This window comes from Haliaeetus leucocephalus, unplaced genomic scaffold (assembly GCF_000737465.1).
Source record: "Haliaeetus leucocephalus isolate CR32 unplaced genomic scaffold, Haliaeetus_leucocephalus-4.0 Scaffold819, whole genome shotgun sequence".
Taxonomy (NCBI): domain Eukaryota; kingdom Metazoa; phylum Chordata; class Aves; order Accipitriformes; family Accipitridae; genus Haliaeetus; species Haliaeetus leucocephalus.
The window spans coordinates 3,755,756-3,773,584 of NW_010973255.1; the positions used below are offsets into that span (position 1 = coordinate 3,755,756).

At 43.8% G+C, this 17,829-nt stretch overlaps 1 protein-coding gene across 2 annotated transcripts; it reads left to right on the top strand.

The window, feature by feature from the left end:
• The first annotated feature begins 144 nt into the window (after positions 1–144).
• ZBTB2 (zinc finger and BTB domain containing 2) lies at positions 145–8,008 on the top strand. 2 transcript variants are annotated; one of them, XM_010581897.1, is made up of 3 exons: positions 145–317; positions 2,806–2,989; positions 4,940–8,008. In XM_010581897.1, exons 2-3 carry the CDS (start codon positions 2,817–2,819, stop codon positions 6,300–6,302), a joined length of 1,536 nt encoding a protein of 511 aa, XP_010580199.1. In that variant the 5' UTR covers positions 145–317; positions 2,806–2,816; the 3' UTR covers positions 6,303–8,008. The 2 variants fall into 2 exon arrangements, with proteins under 2 accessions (XP_010580199.1, XP_010580198.1); XM_010581896.1 differs by lacking the exon at positions 145–317 and having other exon boundaries at positions 2,731–2,989.
• The last annotated feature ends 9,821 nt before the right edge of the window (positions 8,009–17,829 follow it).

Here is a 17,829-nt window from a genome sequence, read left to right on the forward strand (position 1 = left end):
GGGAGGTTTGGTGTGCGCCGAGGTGCCCGGCGGCAGAGCGGGAAGCGCCGGGCTGTGCTTGGGGCGGGCCGGCAGCTGTTTCCTGTCAGGGCGGCCGGCTTCCCCCGCCCGAGCGGCCGCCGGGCTGCGCTCCCGCCTCCTGCCCCGTCGCGGGCGGCCTTGTCCTCCTCGGCCCGTTCCTCCTCTTCCGCGGCGCGGTACCGCCTCGGCCTCGGCCTGCGCCCACCGCTTTTCCCTTGGCGGTCTGCGAAATAAACGCACGCTTTCCGAAAGGACTCGGCCCCGCGTGGTTTTTCACCCGCCGTTGAGCAAATTAGGTAATGTCAAAAGTTGCGGTAAAGGTGAGCCAGGCCAGTCCTGTCAACCCTACAACGGAAGGACTGTCCCCTGTAGGGCGTCAGGGCACGGGGCGTATTGTACGCAGTTGTTCAGTCGGTCAGCACTGAAATACGGCCCTGCTGGTGTTAATCGTCATCTTATTGAGCTAAGGGTAAAGCTCCTGAACGCACCCATGCCTGTAACGTGCCCCTCTCTATGTAAAGAGGGACACAGTGCTTTCCTCACTCTTTTCCTCTGCCGTTATAATTTCTTCGGAGTGTAATTCTTCTAGGGCTTTCAGTTCAAAGCATTTAAATATCTTTCAGATATACACAAAAACGTAGCGTCGTGCACGTGCACGAACGCCGTATCATTTTGTGAAAAGATTAATTCCGGTCTCTGATGAAGGGTAACAGCTTCAACTGGCACAGTGACTGCTGCTTGGATAAGAGTGAAACTATAAGCTAACCAAACTTAGGGTGACAATAACTGGAAAGAATGCCTTTCTGGTTTGGGGTTCCCTCACATCGATGGTTTGCTCTGCCTGACCAGTTTTGCTGTCCAAGTACAAACCAGACCCTGCACTGATGAATTAAAAAATGTAGCACACAGAATAATCTAAATTAAAGCTACCAAAAAAAAAAAAAAAAAGAAATCTAGCGTGTTTTCCATAACATCACAGAGTCTACCTGCATGGAGCACCTTGCAGGATTAAATAGCCATCAACGTGATTTTTGATACTGCTGACAGCAAGTATTCCCTCTTTTGGAGAGAGGGAGAGGATTTTAGCACGTTGTTTGTACAAACGTAATTATCCAAACAGTAACTTATGGAGGAGAGGATGGACCTGAAGAGAGTTGAAACCTGATTTTTTTTCTCTTATTAACTGTAAGAAAATAATCAACTGTATCTTAAGTTGTGTTTCTTTCTTTGCCCTTACACCCCTGACTCAAACGAGTTCTGATCTCATGTGAATGCAAAGGAATGCATTTGGTCAGCCTGGTTATTGGTTTAAATACGAGGGCATTCTGCACTGTCCAGCAAGTAGAAATATTTGTTTCTCCAATGACTAAACATATTGGCATTATGTGGAATACACTTTTATTCTCTTTCCCCAAAAGCCACGCTCTTACTGTATAGAAGAAACAAGCCATTTGTACCTTACAGAAAATTTCGATAACTGCCTGTTGAATTTTCAGAGGGAAAAAAAACAAGGCTTTTTATAAATGTACTGCTTTTGATCCACTTCTCCTGGTTTCACCTTCTCTTTCTTTTCTGTTCATAGAGCATCTGCACTGTTCTGGGCATAACGTGCCCAGGAATTTTGTTGACTTTTCTTGCTGTTTTACATGGCTACATAGAGACCTACGTTACTTCATACTTTCACTTTTTCTGCTCAAAGCTTTATTTGTTTTGGTTAAGTCTGTACCCACTTGTTGATCTTACTAGCCCCATATTCATCCATCCAACCATACGCAACTGTCCTAATGTGTTTCCCTCGCTGTTTTTTTCCCAGCGTTATCAATTCTTGCTTCTGAGGCTGCCCTTGAATCATGCGAGGGGGTGGGGGGGTGGCTTTTGGAAGCCCTGATTTAGGGGGGCTCAGGTTGGTGCCACATTTCACTGTTATTTGTCCTACGTTGTGCCGACGGCCAGTGATGGACAGAACTGCACCTCTTGCCCCTCGGGTTTCTTGATTTGCTAGGCAAGCATGAGGCACTCCGGCAAGCAGGCTTCTCACAAAATGCTGTTGTAGCTGATCTTGATAAATAATAGTTGTTGGGTGAAAGGATTGGCCCCTCCTGTCCTGGTAGTCCAGAGGGCTTGCCAATGCCTAGAATGAATTCATTGTTTCAGCCTGGGGAGACTCAGGTATGTATCTGGTATTTCCCAGGAGAGGGTGTAACCATCAGAAATGCTTAATTATTTAATGTTGGGTTTGGATTCAGCTGGATGGACACATAACTTTTAGGTAAAAGATACACAGAGGCACTGAAAATTCAAGTTCAAAGTATCTAACTTATCTTCTGTTGGGTTCTGCTCTTGTCTCTCTCACCCACTTAGGTGAGGGTGACTGGTATCAGAAGGGAGATTTATCTTTCCTGTTTGAACAGACGAGTGGCAGCCAAAATACTTTGTTATTCCCGTTACAAATAGGTGTTTTTACTACTTATTAATACTTCTTCCTCTCCTTTAGCTATTTATCTTTCTGTATCCACGTGTGTCCCCCCCATGCCTTTTCAAGACTCTTTAGTCCTGGCTCTCCTTTGCTCTTTAAGCCTTGGCAAATCACTTGCACCTTTGTGAATCGCATTGCCCATCGTGAAACAGAGATCCTTGCCTACGTGTAGGATATCAGCTTGGGATTAAGAGGTGTTACTAAAGCATGACATACGGATATTAGAGGAAAGTATCTCTTAACAGGCAGCTACTGTTGCATCTGTGCATCTACTGTTAAGTTTTACATGGAAGTAATTTGCTTTTCAGAGTGTAAAAAAATGGATTTGGCCAACCATGGACTTATTCTGCTGCAGCAACTAAATGCTCAGAGAGAGTTCGGTTTCCTGTGTGACTGCACAGTTGCCATTGGTGATGTCTACTTCAAGGCACACAAATCGGTCCTTGCTTCTTTCTCCAACTACTTCAAGATGTTGTTTGTTCATCAAACCAGGTAACTATAAAAAGGTTCACTGTTTAAATGTTGTTCAGTTAGCTAAGCTAAGGAGGTCCAGCAACACTTTGAAACCTGAAAATGTTCTTTTTGTTTCTTGCTATGACCTAAGGAATATGGGAATCCAGTCTTACCTGCAAACTAGAATCTTACTTTAAAACACGTTAAACTGTGATTCATTAACACTAATGTTATAATTTAGCACAAGTTCTTTATCCTTAAAAAAGCATAGAATTCCTAGAATTGAATACTTAAAGGATCCCATCTTCACTCTTGTACTTTCCTTCCCCCACTCACTATCCTCTACTCTGTCTTGGCACTATTCTTGACATTTCTGTAACTTATATACAACCCAGTAAGTATTTGCTAGGAGATTTTGAGAAATGGACTTACAGAAGAGGTTAATATGTTTCTTTTTTTTTTTTTTTTTTAGTTTACCAAAGTATAAGGGGGTTTGTGTTTTTTTTTTTTTTTTTTTGGCGGGCAGCGTTACATGGAGGGCATTGAAAAGATAAAAAAGTGTAAAACTTTTAAAGTTTTTTTTGTCTTTTCTTTTTCCCAGTTATTTGAACTATCTCCAAAGTTTATATTGAGTGAGTGAAATTCTTAAGAGTTCTTAGCCAAAAGTAAACATCAGGGACAGAAGTGCATTTGCCCTTCTGAGACAGGACTGCAGGCAGATGTATTGGTCTTGATGCTCCATCAAGAGTGCACAGTCATCTCTGAAAGACACCATTGCAAAGTTTACTTTTGAGTAATATATCTGACTTCAGAAGCAGTCAGAGAGAGAGCTCAAGAAGGGTGCACCTTAAGAAATGGAAGAATTGGCTATAATTTCCTCCTCAGCTTGGTAGCCTACTGTGGTTAAAGCATTCAGAACACAGCGTGCAGTCATGTCCATTTCTGGATTTCTGTCTCTTATTTAATGTTTGTTTAATACAAGAGCTACAAATAACTCTGAAAAACGATTAGAATCCTAGGTCCTTTCCTGGTAGCTAACTGGCCTAACCAAGATGTTCCTGATTTTCTTTCTTCTTCTGTGAACCTTGCCTCTCTTTCTGCACAGAGATCCTGCTTCAACCGGAGGAGTGGTGGGTGTTTCAGTCCAGAGTATCCTAACGGTTGATGCATAGGGCACGCTCTCAGCTAGAGGATGGTGTTGGTTTCAGTCCTGTTAGGCTGAAGAGGGCATCACAGCCAAAGTGTCTCCCCTCGTTGAGCACTCTAACCAAGGGACTGGCCTTAGGCTGACCAGGCGTACCCTGGTGCTACCGTTTCTTCCTCCCTATTCAAGGAAAGAAGCTACTGTTCTGCTTTGTAAGGAGCCTGGCCTCCACTGGTTAGATGTGCTCAGGCTACACCTGTTGCATCAGATCCTCAGGGGATTCACACCCTGTCCTGCATGGTTTCTGGATGGTAATGCAGTTGAGACAAGGTGATACCACACATTTGCAGAACTGTAGCTGTAGACAGTGGTAAGACACAGAAGCCAAACAGGCAAGTGCCAGATGAGTTTTAGGTGTTTTCAGGGCTAAGTACTCAGAAAAGTTTAATGGATTGTGAATTTAGAGTCCGGTGCTAGCAGGTTTAAATTCAGCTACAGATGGGTTTGAATCCAACCAAAAAAGGGGGGAAAATGTCTTTGCGATTTACAAAATACATTAACATGTGACAACAAATCTGTAATGTAACAGCAATTTAGAAAGGTGTAGATTGCAATGGGACAGCTTTGTCTTTCAAGCCAGTTACCTCCCTGAGGAAAAAAATGTCATCTTTCAAGTGGCCAATAAGATTAGCTCTTTCACATTAAAGCGTTTCTCTATATTCATTGCAGATTCTGTCTTTTGATTTTAAGTAGATGCCTCTGATTTTTATCAATGCTTGAATAACCTAGATCTGGTAAAAAAGATTTTCTTTATCTCTTATTGATCATTTTGTTTCACCTTTCAGTGAATGTGTCCGTTTGAAAGCAACTGACATACAGCCAGACATCTTCAGTTATCTCTTGCATTTGATGTACACTGGGAAGATGGCACCGCAGCTCATTGACCCAGTTCGACTAGAACAGGGAATAAAGTTTCTGCATGCATATCCACTAATTCAAGAGGCCAGCCTTGCAAGTCAGGGAACTTTTTCTCACCCGGATCAAGTTTTTCCATTAGCATCTTCATTATATGGCATTCAGATCGCAGATCACCAGATAAGACATCCCACTAAGGTTACATCAGCGACTGACAAACTCGGGCGAGAACCAAGGCCACAGACATCACGGATGAACCAAGAGCAGGTTTCTGAAGGCCCACAGCTCTCACAGTTAGCTACAACTCTGCCACAAGTGACCCGGACAAATATGTCCACTTCTGACCCATTGCCATCTTCTTTATCTCCAGAATTGGTATCTGCTGCTGGTAATAATTCACCTGCAGGAGAAGAGGCCAACATGGAAGCATCTTCTTCAGATGAACAGCCTGCCTCACTCACAATAGCACATGTCAAGCCAAGCATTATGAAAAGGAATGGAAGTTTCCCAAAATACTATGCCTGCCACCTCTGCGGTCGCCGGTTCAATTTGCGAAGTAGTTTGCGTGAGCACCTGCAGATCCACACGGGAGTTCCCTTCACGTCTAGCCAGCAGGGAGAAAGTAATATTTCTTTGTCTCTCTGTAACAACACAGCTGATAAAGATGCCGTGGAAGTGCCTGAAGCAGGGATGATTAGTGACAGCGAGCTGCAGCAGATCTCAGACTCCCCTATAATTGATGGGCAGCAGCAGTCAGAGACACCACCCCCTTCTGATATTGCAGACATAGACAACTTGGAGCAGGCAGACCAAGAGAGGGAAGTAAAAAGACGGAAATACGAATGTTCCATCTGTGGTCGCAAATTTATTCAGAAAAGCCACTGGAGGGAGCACATGTACATACACACTGGCAAGCCCTTCAAGTGCAGCACTTGTGACAAAAGCTTTTGTAGGGCTAACCAGGCTGCCAGACACGTGTGCCTAAACCAGAGCATGGACACGTACACGATGGTGGACAAACAGACTCTGGAACTCTGTACTTTTGAGGAAGGCAGTCAAATGGACAACATGCTAGTACAGACCAACAAGCCCTACAAATGTAACTTGTGTGACAAAACGTTTTCAACTCCCAATGAAGTAGTCAAACATTCGTGCCAAAATCAAAACTCTGTCTTTACACTAGAAGAAGATCGCTCCATTCTGCTAGGTGGTGGGGACACAGAAGCCACAGAGACTGATAATGCAGTGTTAGCCTCCATCAAAAAGGAGCAGGAAGCAGTGTTGTTAGACTGAATGTGAAACCTATATCAATTTTTTAAAATTTCTTTACTCATTTTTTATTAAATCAATTTTTTCCTCCCCCCACCTCTTACCTCACTTACCCCTGCCATCTTTTCCACCAGCCTCCTTCCCACTCTTTGTCTTCAGCAACCAGAACTGTACTGGCGCGTTAGGAAATTGGACTTTGCCTCTCCCACCAAAACAAACAAAAAGCTCTTGCATCAAACCACAACATAATTGATTTTAATACAAAGGAACGTGTGAAAAAATAATCCAGCTAACTATGTTGATAGTATTAGTTAATCCAAATTTAATAGATTTTAAACAAAATTTAGATTGCTTAAAAGTGTATTTAGATACAATGATGAGTGTAATGAGAAACAGAGTATCAGTTTGGTAAGCAAAGAAAATATATATATATATATATATGTATATTACTTTCCCTGGTAAAAGGCATTTCGGGAAGATCTGGCAAATTAAACACCATGCTTTTTAGAAGTCCACATGCAAGTTGATTAAGGTTATAACTTAAAACCCTCAGAACTTTTTGCAACAAATGCAAAAATCTCTGTTCATTGAGTTAAAAAGAGCTAAGGGTGTTGGGTTTCTTTTAGCCTTATGTTTTCTTTCAAGTATGCCTTTGGGTATCTGTTTCAGATGCATCTAGTCAAGCAAAGTAGTTACTTAGTCAAATTTTGACTTAAGTAGCTGTAATAATAATGTGATGGCAATCTTTATATATATATAAAATACTGTATATGTATAAAGATTTATATATATATATATATATATAGAAAGTGTCTGTGTGTATATTTGGTACAGGTAAATAAATGCACACATCCTTTTTAAGTAACTGGCCGTCTACTCTCAGATTCAGCCCAGAAAGTCTTTTAGTTGTTTGTTTGACAAAACTAGTCATTGCACAGGTTATTTTTAATCAAACTTAAAACGTCCTGAGCTGTGTGCATTTTTATTGGCCTGTTGAAGAGAAGCTAATAGGTAAGTGTTGGCACCCAAGCTACAAAGGAAACTAGAGAAGTGACATACTGGTGAGCACTGTACCATCATTAGTGCAGCACATGCATGTGGTGTTAGCTATAGGTTTGAGTCATTCTGGATGAAAGGAGAGCGAAAAGCTTTATTGCCTTACTCAAGCAAGGAATGTCCATGATTTCATTTGGTCTAATGGCATGAGTTAAGAGGAAGCAAAAGTGGTGCAGAGACGTTCTAGCAACAGGGGATCATGGTTGTTTTGAAGTGAATCTGTAGTGCTGGCTGGCAAATTCTGCTCTGTGAGAGTCCCATTATTTTCAAAGCCAAGACAAAGTCTGGAAAAATTGAAAGGGTGAATTCTGTAGTTTTAGTTACTGCTGATGGTAGCACTGCATCTTTGTGTTAAAAATCAAGTTGTTGATTCTTATTTTATATAGATGCCCAGATTTTTTGCTGGTAGCCTAAAAACCTAAACTGACAGCAGCAATGAAGCCCACCGAGCAATAACTGGGCCAACAGAAGGCATAAGCGGACAGAATAATTGCCCCATCGTAAATGGAGACAGTGTGTGTTTTGGGGGGAGGGGTGGGAGAGGGCAAGTCACAAACCACAGCTCTTCTCTGTGTATACGTTTAAACTGAATATCATCTTTTTGTGTATAGTTAAGTTCTCAGATTTGTAAGTTTTTATACATCATTTCATTGAATAAAAACTGAATTAAATGGGATATGATTTATTGAGTTGAAGGTGAAAGGTTGTTGGTTTTTGATCTTCCTGAAAGAGCTCTTCCTGAATTGGTTTAAAAGCCAAGCGATGTGTTGTCTATAGGACTAAAACCTCCGTCACACAGATGAACAAATAGCTCACTAAAGCTTAAAACAGTGGATTTAGCACAAAAAGTCACTGCATATTCATTTTTTCCAGTTTATTATAACGTGACAATTATTGTAAAGTTTATTGTAAGTGGTGTTGAGTTTATTATCTCTCTTGTATTAGAGTAATAGATTTAAAATCAATTGATTTTACTTCAAAGTATACAAGCGTTTTGAGGTAAAAAAGATGACATCGTACAGAATTATTTTAGTGTTGCCCATTTTAAAACTTTACTTTAGAGTCTTCATCTACCAATATAATTTCTTTAAGTGTGTTTTTTATTTCATCTCACTTAGTCTGAAATGCTCTCAGAGTAGGAAAACAGAAGAATAAATCTTTCCTAATTCAGGGTAAGGTCGGCTTTTGAGGTAGCTGTGGTTTAGGGGATAGTCACAAGTTCATTTCCAAAATGACTACAGCTGCTAAAGGTGCTGCCGCCTCGGCTATTAGTTACTGCTTAGTCAGATGCTCTTTTTTTACAGCGCTCCAGCTCTGCTCCAGTGCAGAGTACAACAGTTTAGCTCAACTCCCCAGGTGGCTGGTTGTATCAGAAGGGTACACACGGATGCACCATTTTTTGAGACATTCAGCAGCCCTGGGTCCTTACCTTATTCCTGCTCTCACCTCTCCTTCTCCCCTGTTTGGAGAACATGGTGTTTGCTCAGTTACAGGTTGAATGGGCTCAACTGAACTGATCCCACTGAAAAACAACCAGTCTTAAAAAATGCTATTTTTCTGTCAAATCTGTTCCCTATTTCAGCTCTGCAGAGCATTTCAGACGAGTCACGGATTATGCAAGGGCAAAGGAAGGAGGCTTACTGAAGCCAGTGTTGCTGCTGGCAACATCCAGGGTGAAGAGGGTGGGAAGCGGTGACTCCACTTGGTCAGGTCCCTCATTTGGTGGGCAGTGTGGCCTCGCACGCTGTGTACTGCCCAGAAAGAAGGGGCAGCGTAGGGCAGGGAACAAGCAGCCGGGGAAGAAGTTGGTTATGACAGCACTGCTGCTGCAAGAAACATGAAATTGCAGGCTCAGCAGAGATACTTTTTCATGTTAATATTTATGCTTAAGAAATACCACTGTCAGGTAAAGAGAAAAAAAAATCACAATAAAGAGATTATTTTTATATGTGTTCAGCTATGATAATGGTTTATTTGAAATACCCTTTACTGTCTGATGCTCTATAGTGATGTTAAACTCACTGCCTCTCACTGCTTGAGCAGTGGAACAGTATATTCGGGTTTTTAACAGTTCCATCAAGAATTTGGGTAATTACAGCACAACTATAGTTTTGTTCAAGCTTCTTTGTTAAACCCCATCTGAATTATTATTACTACAGCTAGAAATAACTTCAGGTTTTATCTTTTAACTCAGAAATTTGTGACTGAGTTGCTCATTACTCATTCAGTCTGCCCACCTGCTGAAGTTGTGAATTTTCTACCAAACAAAAGAGAACAGCTTTGCAGGAACCACTGAATAATCAGTGAAAATCTGTCATTCAAGGCTGTGGGCTGGACCTTCAGCCCCTGTGTTTTTCCGAAGGAGTAATTTCAAAGTTACTTGGCAAGACACCTCTGCCTTGACTTCAGAAGTACCAAACACCTACAAATCTATCATCTGCTCAATAGAAAGAACAGATGATTATCACTTCTGAAAGCGAAGTTTGCAGTCCTCTGCAATCAATATTTTTTGTCAGCTTTTTATCAAGTATCTTCTTGGTCACTGGTCTATCATTCTGCTTCTGCAGGGGGATAATTTATTAGAAGATACTAGTGTTACAAACATTGAATAGTTTAAACTGTGCTCCTGTTTACACTGCAGGGCCTTAAATTGCTATCTTGCTGTTTAAAAAATCTGCTTTCTGGCTGTTCAGCTCCAAATCCCATAAAATAATAGCTCCAGTCACAAGCGGTAGTCAGTCACAAGAAAAAAAAAAGAAAAAAAAGTAGATTTCTTCCGGTTTGCTTTAAGTAACTTCTTCAACATTGCAAAATCTTTTACATTAGTTAAAGGAAACCTGGTTAGACAAGAGCAAGTTCTATGGTGGCCGGTAGCATCACAATCCCTTGCAATAGTTCTTCCCAATCCGCTTAACAGCAGGATTACCTTTTTTAGGTACTTTGCCTTTTTGGCGAGTAATATAGTTCTTTAGTTATCTTCAGCCCAAGCAATTGAAGACCAAAATGATTCATTCTTAACCAGGTTAAAGTACTCTTCCTTGATTGTATTTCCACACCTTTTAATCTTAAAAAGTAAACACAACTAAGGGAGAGTTCATTTTGGAGTTCTGTCATTGACTCTGTTATTTATTGCTTCCTAAAAATCAAAAAATGTTTTAATGTGGCAAGATACTTCATAGCTATGAACAATCAGGAGTAGCTAGGCTACTTAAAGAAAACAAATTCCACTTAACACTCCTACTTCAACACTGTAAGTATTATGCTGTTAGTTACAGCAGTGTACCTTCGTAATGAAATCTAGATGTACTACCAGTGGTGATAAAGGCTGGCTGTTTGTCCTACCTGAGCCAGTATGTTTCCATTTCTACAGTTCTTGTTTTGTTCATTTGGTTTTGTTTGTAAAAATGCCTGTTGTTGTCACTGGACAATGAAATCCCACTCATACCAAAACCAGAACAAAACGCAGAAAGAAGCAAGAAGTCTTTTGCAGCATGCTTCATTAATGTATATTTGCCAAATGATCCATGATCATCTCTACAAGTAAGAGAAACTGACTGTCCTTAAGTATGGGCTTCTATCAAGCCTGCCATTAAAAAGGACATATTTTAATGAAATTTAGCCAAAACCATGAAGCACACTTCCTCTGCAGTACAGCCTTGCTGCCATGCTGTCCATGCATCCATGCTTTTGAACAGATCACGTGTACCAAGATGCAGAGCTCAGCTCAGGTCCCTGAGCAGCTGTCAGTAACTGTTGCCACTCCTTGCAGTGCCAGTATTTCAGCCCTTGTGCCAACGGAGCTGTCAGCAGGACTTCCTCATACTCAGTCCATGTCTGTTGCCTTGGCCAAAAGCAAAGCTTTCCTGGAACCTTAGGAAATCTACTCGGAGAAGAGAAGCAGAGCCACAAAATGCAAGTTAACACAAATGTACACTTTCTGTACTGCTCTGCAGAGTGTGGAGGTATCCCCATTCCAGCGTGCCTCAGCACAGATCCACAGCCTCTCTCCAATCTGCTGACTGTGTCAGGCTCGGTTTTGAAGCAGGCCCTACGCTTTCTAAGTGCGGTGGGTTGACCCTGGCTGAAGGCCAGGTGCCCACCAAAGCCGCTCTATCACTCCCCCACTCAGCTGGACAGGGGAGAGAAAACAAAACGCTCGTGGGTCAAGATAAGGACAGGGAGAGATCACTCACCAATTACCATCACGGGCAAAACAGACTCAGCTTGGGGAAAATTAATTTAATTTATTACCAATCAAATCAGAGTAGGATAATGAGAAATAAAAGCAAATCTTATAACACCTTCCCCCCTCCCCTCCCTTCTTCCCAGGCTCAACTCCACTCCCAATTTTCTCTACCTCCTCCCCGCCCCCAGCAGCGCAGGGTGATGGGGAATGGGGGGTTGTGGTCAGTTCATCACACGTTGTCTCTGCCGCTCCTTCCTCCTCAGGGGCAGGACTCCTCACTCTCCCCCTGCTCCAGTGTGGTGTCCCTCCCACGGGAGACAGTCCTCCATGAACTTCTCCAGCATGAATCCTTTCCACGTGCTGCAGTTCTTCACAAACTGCTCCAGTGTGGGTCCCTTCCACAGGCTGCAGTCCTTCAGGCACAGACCGCTCCAGCGTGGGTCCCCCGCGGGGTCACAAGCCCTACCAGAAAACCTGCTCCAGCATGGGCTCCTCTCTCCACGGGGCCACAGGTCCTGCCAGGAGCCTGCTCCAGCACAGGCTTCCTGCAGGGTCACAGCCTCCTTTGGGCACCCACCTGCTCCAACGTGGGGTCCTCCCTGGGCTGCAGGTGGGTATCTGCTCCACAGTGGACCTCCATGGGCTGCAGGGGGACAGCCTGCCTCACCATGGTCTTCCCCACGGGCTGCAGGGGAATCTCTGCTCTGGCACCCGGAATACCTCCTCCCCCTCCTTCTTCACTGACCTTGGTGTCCGCAGGGTTGTTTCCTCTTACATGTTCTCACTCCTCTCTCTGGCTGAAGTTGCCATTTGTTCTCCCCTCTGCCCCTTCTTAAATATGTTATCGCAGACATGCTACCACCGTCAGTGATGGGCTTGGCCTTGGCCAGCGGTAGGTCCATCTTGGAGCCGGCTGGCATGGGCTATGTCGGACATAGGGGAAGCTTCTAGCACCCTCTCACAGAAGCCACCCCTGTAGCCCCCTCGCTACCAAACCCTTGCCACGCAAACCCAATACACTAAGGGAGCTTCCTGATAAATCCATGTTTCCTTCAATCCTGTTCCTTAATCTCTCAACCACATGGTTGAAGCATTTTCCATTTTGTTACTACTGTATCATGCAATTGCAGTTTCAGCAGTGAATTATTTTGTGGATTGTCATGGTTCATCTGGGTCTCTCAAATTCACAGAGCAATGTACTACTCTGTGAATCAAGCTTTATTTCATGAGCTCATTAGGTAAAAATCAAACAAGGACTCAATCCCCTTTTGACAAACTAGTCTAGATTCTCAATTCTCTGATTTATTGCTTCAACAATAAACACGCTCATTAACTCATGAAGTCACTAATCCACATGCTCATGAGCAAAAGAGTTGCCTGGCTGAGGGGTGGGGTGCTTATCCTTCCTCCTGCATCACGCTGCAGGTGTCCCCTCTATCACCCAAGGAAGCAGGAGAGACTCAGCAGCCCAGCTGCTGATGGATGTGCTTCCAAACGCCTTTTGGGAGAAGCTAGCATATTCCTGCCTTCCAGCTCAGAAGTCTGGTCGACACCTTTCCTGTGGCTTGTTGCGTTAAGTTGTGAAGACTTCCAGGCTTATCAGAAACTACCAAACAGTTACTTCGGCAAGGCTGCAGAGGCAGCAGACCTTATCTCTTTCTGGCCTCAGCATCCAGCGTACATGCCGCTCCTTCTGCAGCCGAAAGACGCTGCTCTCAGCACACATCAGGCCTTCGCAGGAGCTGTGCCTTAGGGCAGCACCTGAGCAGGAGCCGAGTGAGCAGCCGCGCTGGGTCTGGGCCTTATTTCTGCTGCTGCCTTATCGTTTCCCAACTTGATTCAGACTGGCACTGAATGCAGCTAGCAATTTAGAACTGAACCTGCGTTTTCCCTTCAGAGCCCACTGAAGCAGCTTATTATTTCACACGTGCATTTTGTGCACGTGCATCACTGATGCAAGCCAGCGCTGTGCCATGCTTCTTCCTCTCTAATGGCTGTCCAAGCGGGACGGAAGCTCACCTAACAGGGAAGACAGTGGCTAGAAGAAGCTGCTGCCTTTGCCACATCAATTTCTCCCGCTTTTGCGGCATTATGAAACAGGAAGTATGGTTCCACGCGCGTTTGAGGTGCAATCCCTGTCGACCTGTGAGCAACCAGTCGAGCCTCCTTTAAGCTCCAAGACAAGCGGTGAGTTTGCAGAAGACAGCACTAGATGGTGCAGTCACACCAGCGCAACCACCCAGGCGTCCTGGCTGGCTGGCCAGCAGCCCTTCACAGGGGCAGGCACTGCACAGCAGCCCAAAGAGCATCTCTGTGACAGCGATCCCTTACCGAGAGGCTGCACTGGAAAGCCAAAGCGGGCAGAAAGGGCTCTCGCAGCCCCGCCTTGCAGCAGGCTTGCTCCAGAGAGCAGAGCCCTTTGCAGGGTAGGCCGCAGAGCACTCAACAGCACAAAGTCCCGAGGCTTGCAGCGGCAGGTACACAAGGCGGGGGGATCTTTTCACATCTTCACTGATGAGAAAAAAATTTCCTTATACTGTCCTACCTGCCATGCAGGGCTGACCAGGACAAGGCTGGTGCCTTGGTGTCACTGAACCATTCGGAAGGGAGGAGACAACAGTTTCACTGCCACTGACCTGGCTTTGTCCTCAGTATCTTGGCAAGCACACTCTGTGCTATGGGAATACCTGTGTGAGGACCTTGGATGAGCATCTGTCTTTCCCAGTGTAAGCACTTTGAGGTAATGTTAGATAGATAGATAGATAGATAGATAGGAATATACACGGGAATAGATGTTCTGAAGGGTGGGACACAGAGCCAGACAGTTTCCTAAACTCCAGGATGCATCACTGTTCTTGAAATTTTTGCCACTGTGGAGAAAGTATTTCTTTGGGTCTGAGCATCCACTTCCTGCAGGAAGACACAGTGGAGGCAGAAGAAGATTTTTTTTGGAGAGCAGCAAAGAACAGCGTCCTCGGTGAGCAGCCCCTAGGATGTCCAGGCGTGACAGGTCCCCCTGGCCCTGAGTGAGGAAAAGAGGTCGGGAAGGGGAAATGAGCCTCAAGGGGGTGTTTTGTGTCCCTCACACTCTGTTGGCAGCGCTGCCACGAGCCATGAGCTGCTCAGCAGGTGGCAGAGAAACTTCAGTGGGGCGGAAACACCAGCACTTCCCTGCACGCTGTGTGCCAGCTACGCCAGGGAAGCGCAAGGCCAAGGGGAAGTAACTGGGCTTCAGTGTGGCCGCTGCAGTTCCCTGTCCCCAGGTCCAGAGAGGAGAGAGAACCTGAGCATGTCCTGCCAGTGGGAGTGTACACATATGCACACACACAGAGTACACAAATGTCCAGTTGCTCCTCCAGCCCAGAGTGCTGCCTTCCAAGGGGGGGGTGAGAAATGGGAATTCTCCAAGCATCAGCACTACTACCCCCTCTATTTAATTTTTCTCTGCTTAAAAAAACAGAGTATCTTCTCCCTTTAGGGACACTGTTCCCATAGTTTTTTTACATTTCAAGTTCACAACAGAATCAAAAAGAAGTGTAGATTTTTCGCTGGAACATTAAAACAGGCTAACCTCATCAGTGCTCATGCAACAGTCTATTTTAAGCTCTTCTGAGCTGAAGAATCATTAATATTTCAGTCTATTTCATTTAAAATTCAAACATAACCTTCTAAACTTTGGTCTGTGTCTTTTATCTAGAGTAGGAGCCAGTTAGATCGTTTTGGTGTCTCCCTTTCTATTAAGAAGATAGGTAATTGAGAGGGAAACTGAGCTACATTGAACGTTACATTTCACAGATCATAATTAATTGTCCAGATACTTCCATATTTTTTGGTTTTGGCAAATTTTAAAAAATCTTACCCCCCCCTTTCCTCCTGCAGAAAGGGAAAGCACTAGCTTCACAGCATCTTTGGTTCATTGCTAAGTGTTACTTTAAAGATAGGAACTTATCTTTAAAGTGAAGGTATTCTTACTTCAAATGTTCATATGTATGTATGAACAAGTTCTTTAAAAAGGACGTCATCATAGAGATGCCACTGTGGCCATAAAGCCTTTATCTGCTGCAGTGAAGTGTTTATTTGTGGACTTCTTTATTTGTTACAAAGCTAGTTTTCTCTCCACTGTGTACAAATAGAACTCACTTCATTTGGGGTTTCTGTTGTTTATGTTTGTCAGGGTTTTTTTGTTTTGTTTTGTTTTGTGTGGGGTTTTGGGGAGGTGGGTGTGGGGTTTTTTTAATGATGGGGGCTTGCGCATAGCAATGAGTGGTTCAGAACATTTCTGCCTGGAGGAGCAGCCTATGGTCACAGCAGGCTCAAGTTCTGGAAAAGTATATTGGGTTAAAATGCAGTTAGCTTGAGGACAGAGAGTGTAAGAGTCCAGCACATAAAACGTAAGCTCCGTAGCCAGTACAGTGTATTTCCTGGCTACAGGACAAAAGGTAGGGAATAAAGAAACAAGATCCCACCTTACCACTTCCATTTCCCACTCATCTGTGCAGAGTGGGGTCTGCAGCCCCAGGAAGCTCTCATTTTTTGCATGCCATCCTGCTTCCCCCAGCTGCTCTGGATGAGCTGTTTTACTTTCTTGTGTTGCCGCAAACAGGTCGCAAATTAACGTTCAATAAAAGCACTCACTTTTTTTCAACTCATTTCAATCTTTTTCTGGTTTTGCAACAGATTGTGGAGCCTCTCTGATTTTCTTCTAATGCCAAGTTTGTCATAAAAAACAGTTTTGGTTCCAGTAACAGCAATCTTACATCCCTTGATGCATGTTTGTCCCTGCTCCTGCAGTTCTCCAGCTGTGCTCTTCTGCTTCCCTGCTTGTTGTCAGTACCACTCACTGCCACTTTCCTGCTGGTTGTACCTTGCCACTCAATGGGGACAATTAATAAATACCTTAAACATAGTTTACAGCTCAAAATTCAAGAGGCATTACATTATTTTTCAGTGATGTGCCAAGGTTCCTTGTTTCTACAGTATGATATAGAAGTATAACAGGTTGGTTTGCCATAGCACATCATCACTGTGCTCCTGTACATTAGGCACAACCAAAAATAGGAGTGTTTGAGGTTTTAAGCAAAATCATCTCTACTGCTTAGATTGTAAGGTTTGATGCTCCCCAGTGACCCAAGCTCTTAATAGAAAAGCTAAAACAAAACATGATGTCTCTTTTATTGGAAAAATAAATAACTAATACATAACAGGAATGTCCAGACCCTTGAGACACATCAAGAAATGATTACAGAAAGAAATATTGTATCTGTTCTTTCCATGAGCAGCTATTGGTTATGAGTGAAAGAAAACAAAACAGTAACTTCAGCATAGTCAATATGCTGCCACAGTGAATATGAGCCTACTTCTACCTATCAATACTGGCTTAAAGGGTTTCTCTGTTTTTTTTTAAATTAAATATACTTTTGTATGAAGAACTGTAAGCAATACACCCAGCCTTTGCCACACCACTCATACTGATGCAGGTTCCTGCCCTGCATCTGCAAGGCATTAACTGGCTCTACTGTGGGGAGGAGAGAGGATGTATGAGCCTGAATCCAATTGCAGGATCAAGACGGATTATGCAAAAATCCAATAAAAGCATTTCCCCAGCAGGGAAACTTATGCCAAAGAGAATAATGCTATTTTCAAGATTGTTCAGCAAATATTCTAGTTTAGAAGAGTTCGTATCAGCTTGAGAATAATGGGCAGGTCATACTTGTCTCTGTAATTCTTAATTGCTCTCATGAAATGCTAGTGAAAACACCATCTGGGAGATAAAAAAAAAACCCAGATGTATTTTGGCTAAGAAAAGTTTCCTCTGAGCAAACACCCACACTGCCACCAGGGACTGTGGGAAGGTTACCTTGCCAGTCAGCATCTCAAACAGTTTGGCCGACGCTTCCCCCTTGCTCTATCTTCCCCAAGCACAGCCTGCCCTCAGAGCTGTAATTAAGCCTCCAGCCTCCTTTGCTTTAGTGAGCCAGCCTTGAAAGCTTTACTTTTTTGGGCCACCTCTTCAACTACAAAAGCAAGTGAAATTCAAATCCCGCGGTCAACCTCCTCTCCTCCTTTGATATCTTGCCAGAGGGCCTCAGCAGGCACAAGAGGTGATTACAAGTGTGCAAAACTCACACTCGTTCCTGACGCTGTATGGAGCGGAGGTGGCCCAGAACCCTGGCTTGCCTTGGATCTGGGCACCCTGAAGCCCTGGGCATGCACTACCCGGGCAACTACTCTCAAATACTGGCTGAGCATCACCTCTCTCTGTCTTTAGTCTGTGAGCCTCATGGCTACCACTGGAAAGGTGAAAGGGAG

Coding starts and splice junctions, on each gene's coding strand:
- ZBTB2 (XM_010581896.1), top strand. CDS start 2,784: ATGGAAGTAATTTGCTTTTCAGAGTGTAAAAAAATGGATTTGGCCAAC. Junction 2,990..4,939: donor TTGTTTGTTCATCAAACCAG/GTAACTATAAAA, acceptor TTCACCTTTCAG/TGAATGTGTCCGTTTGAAAG.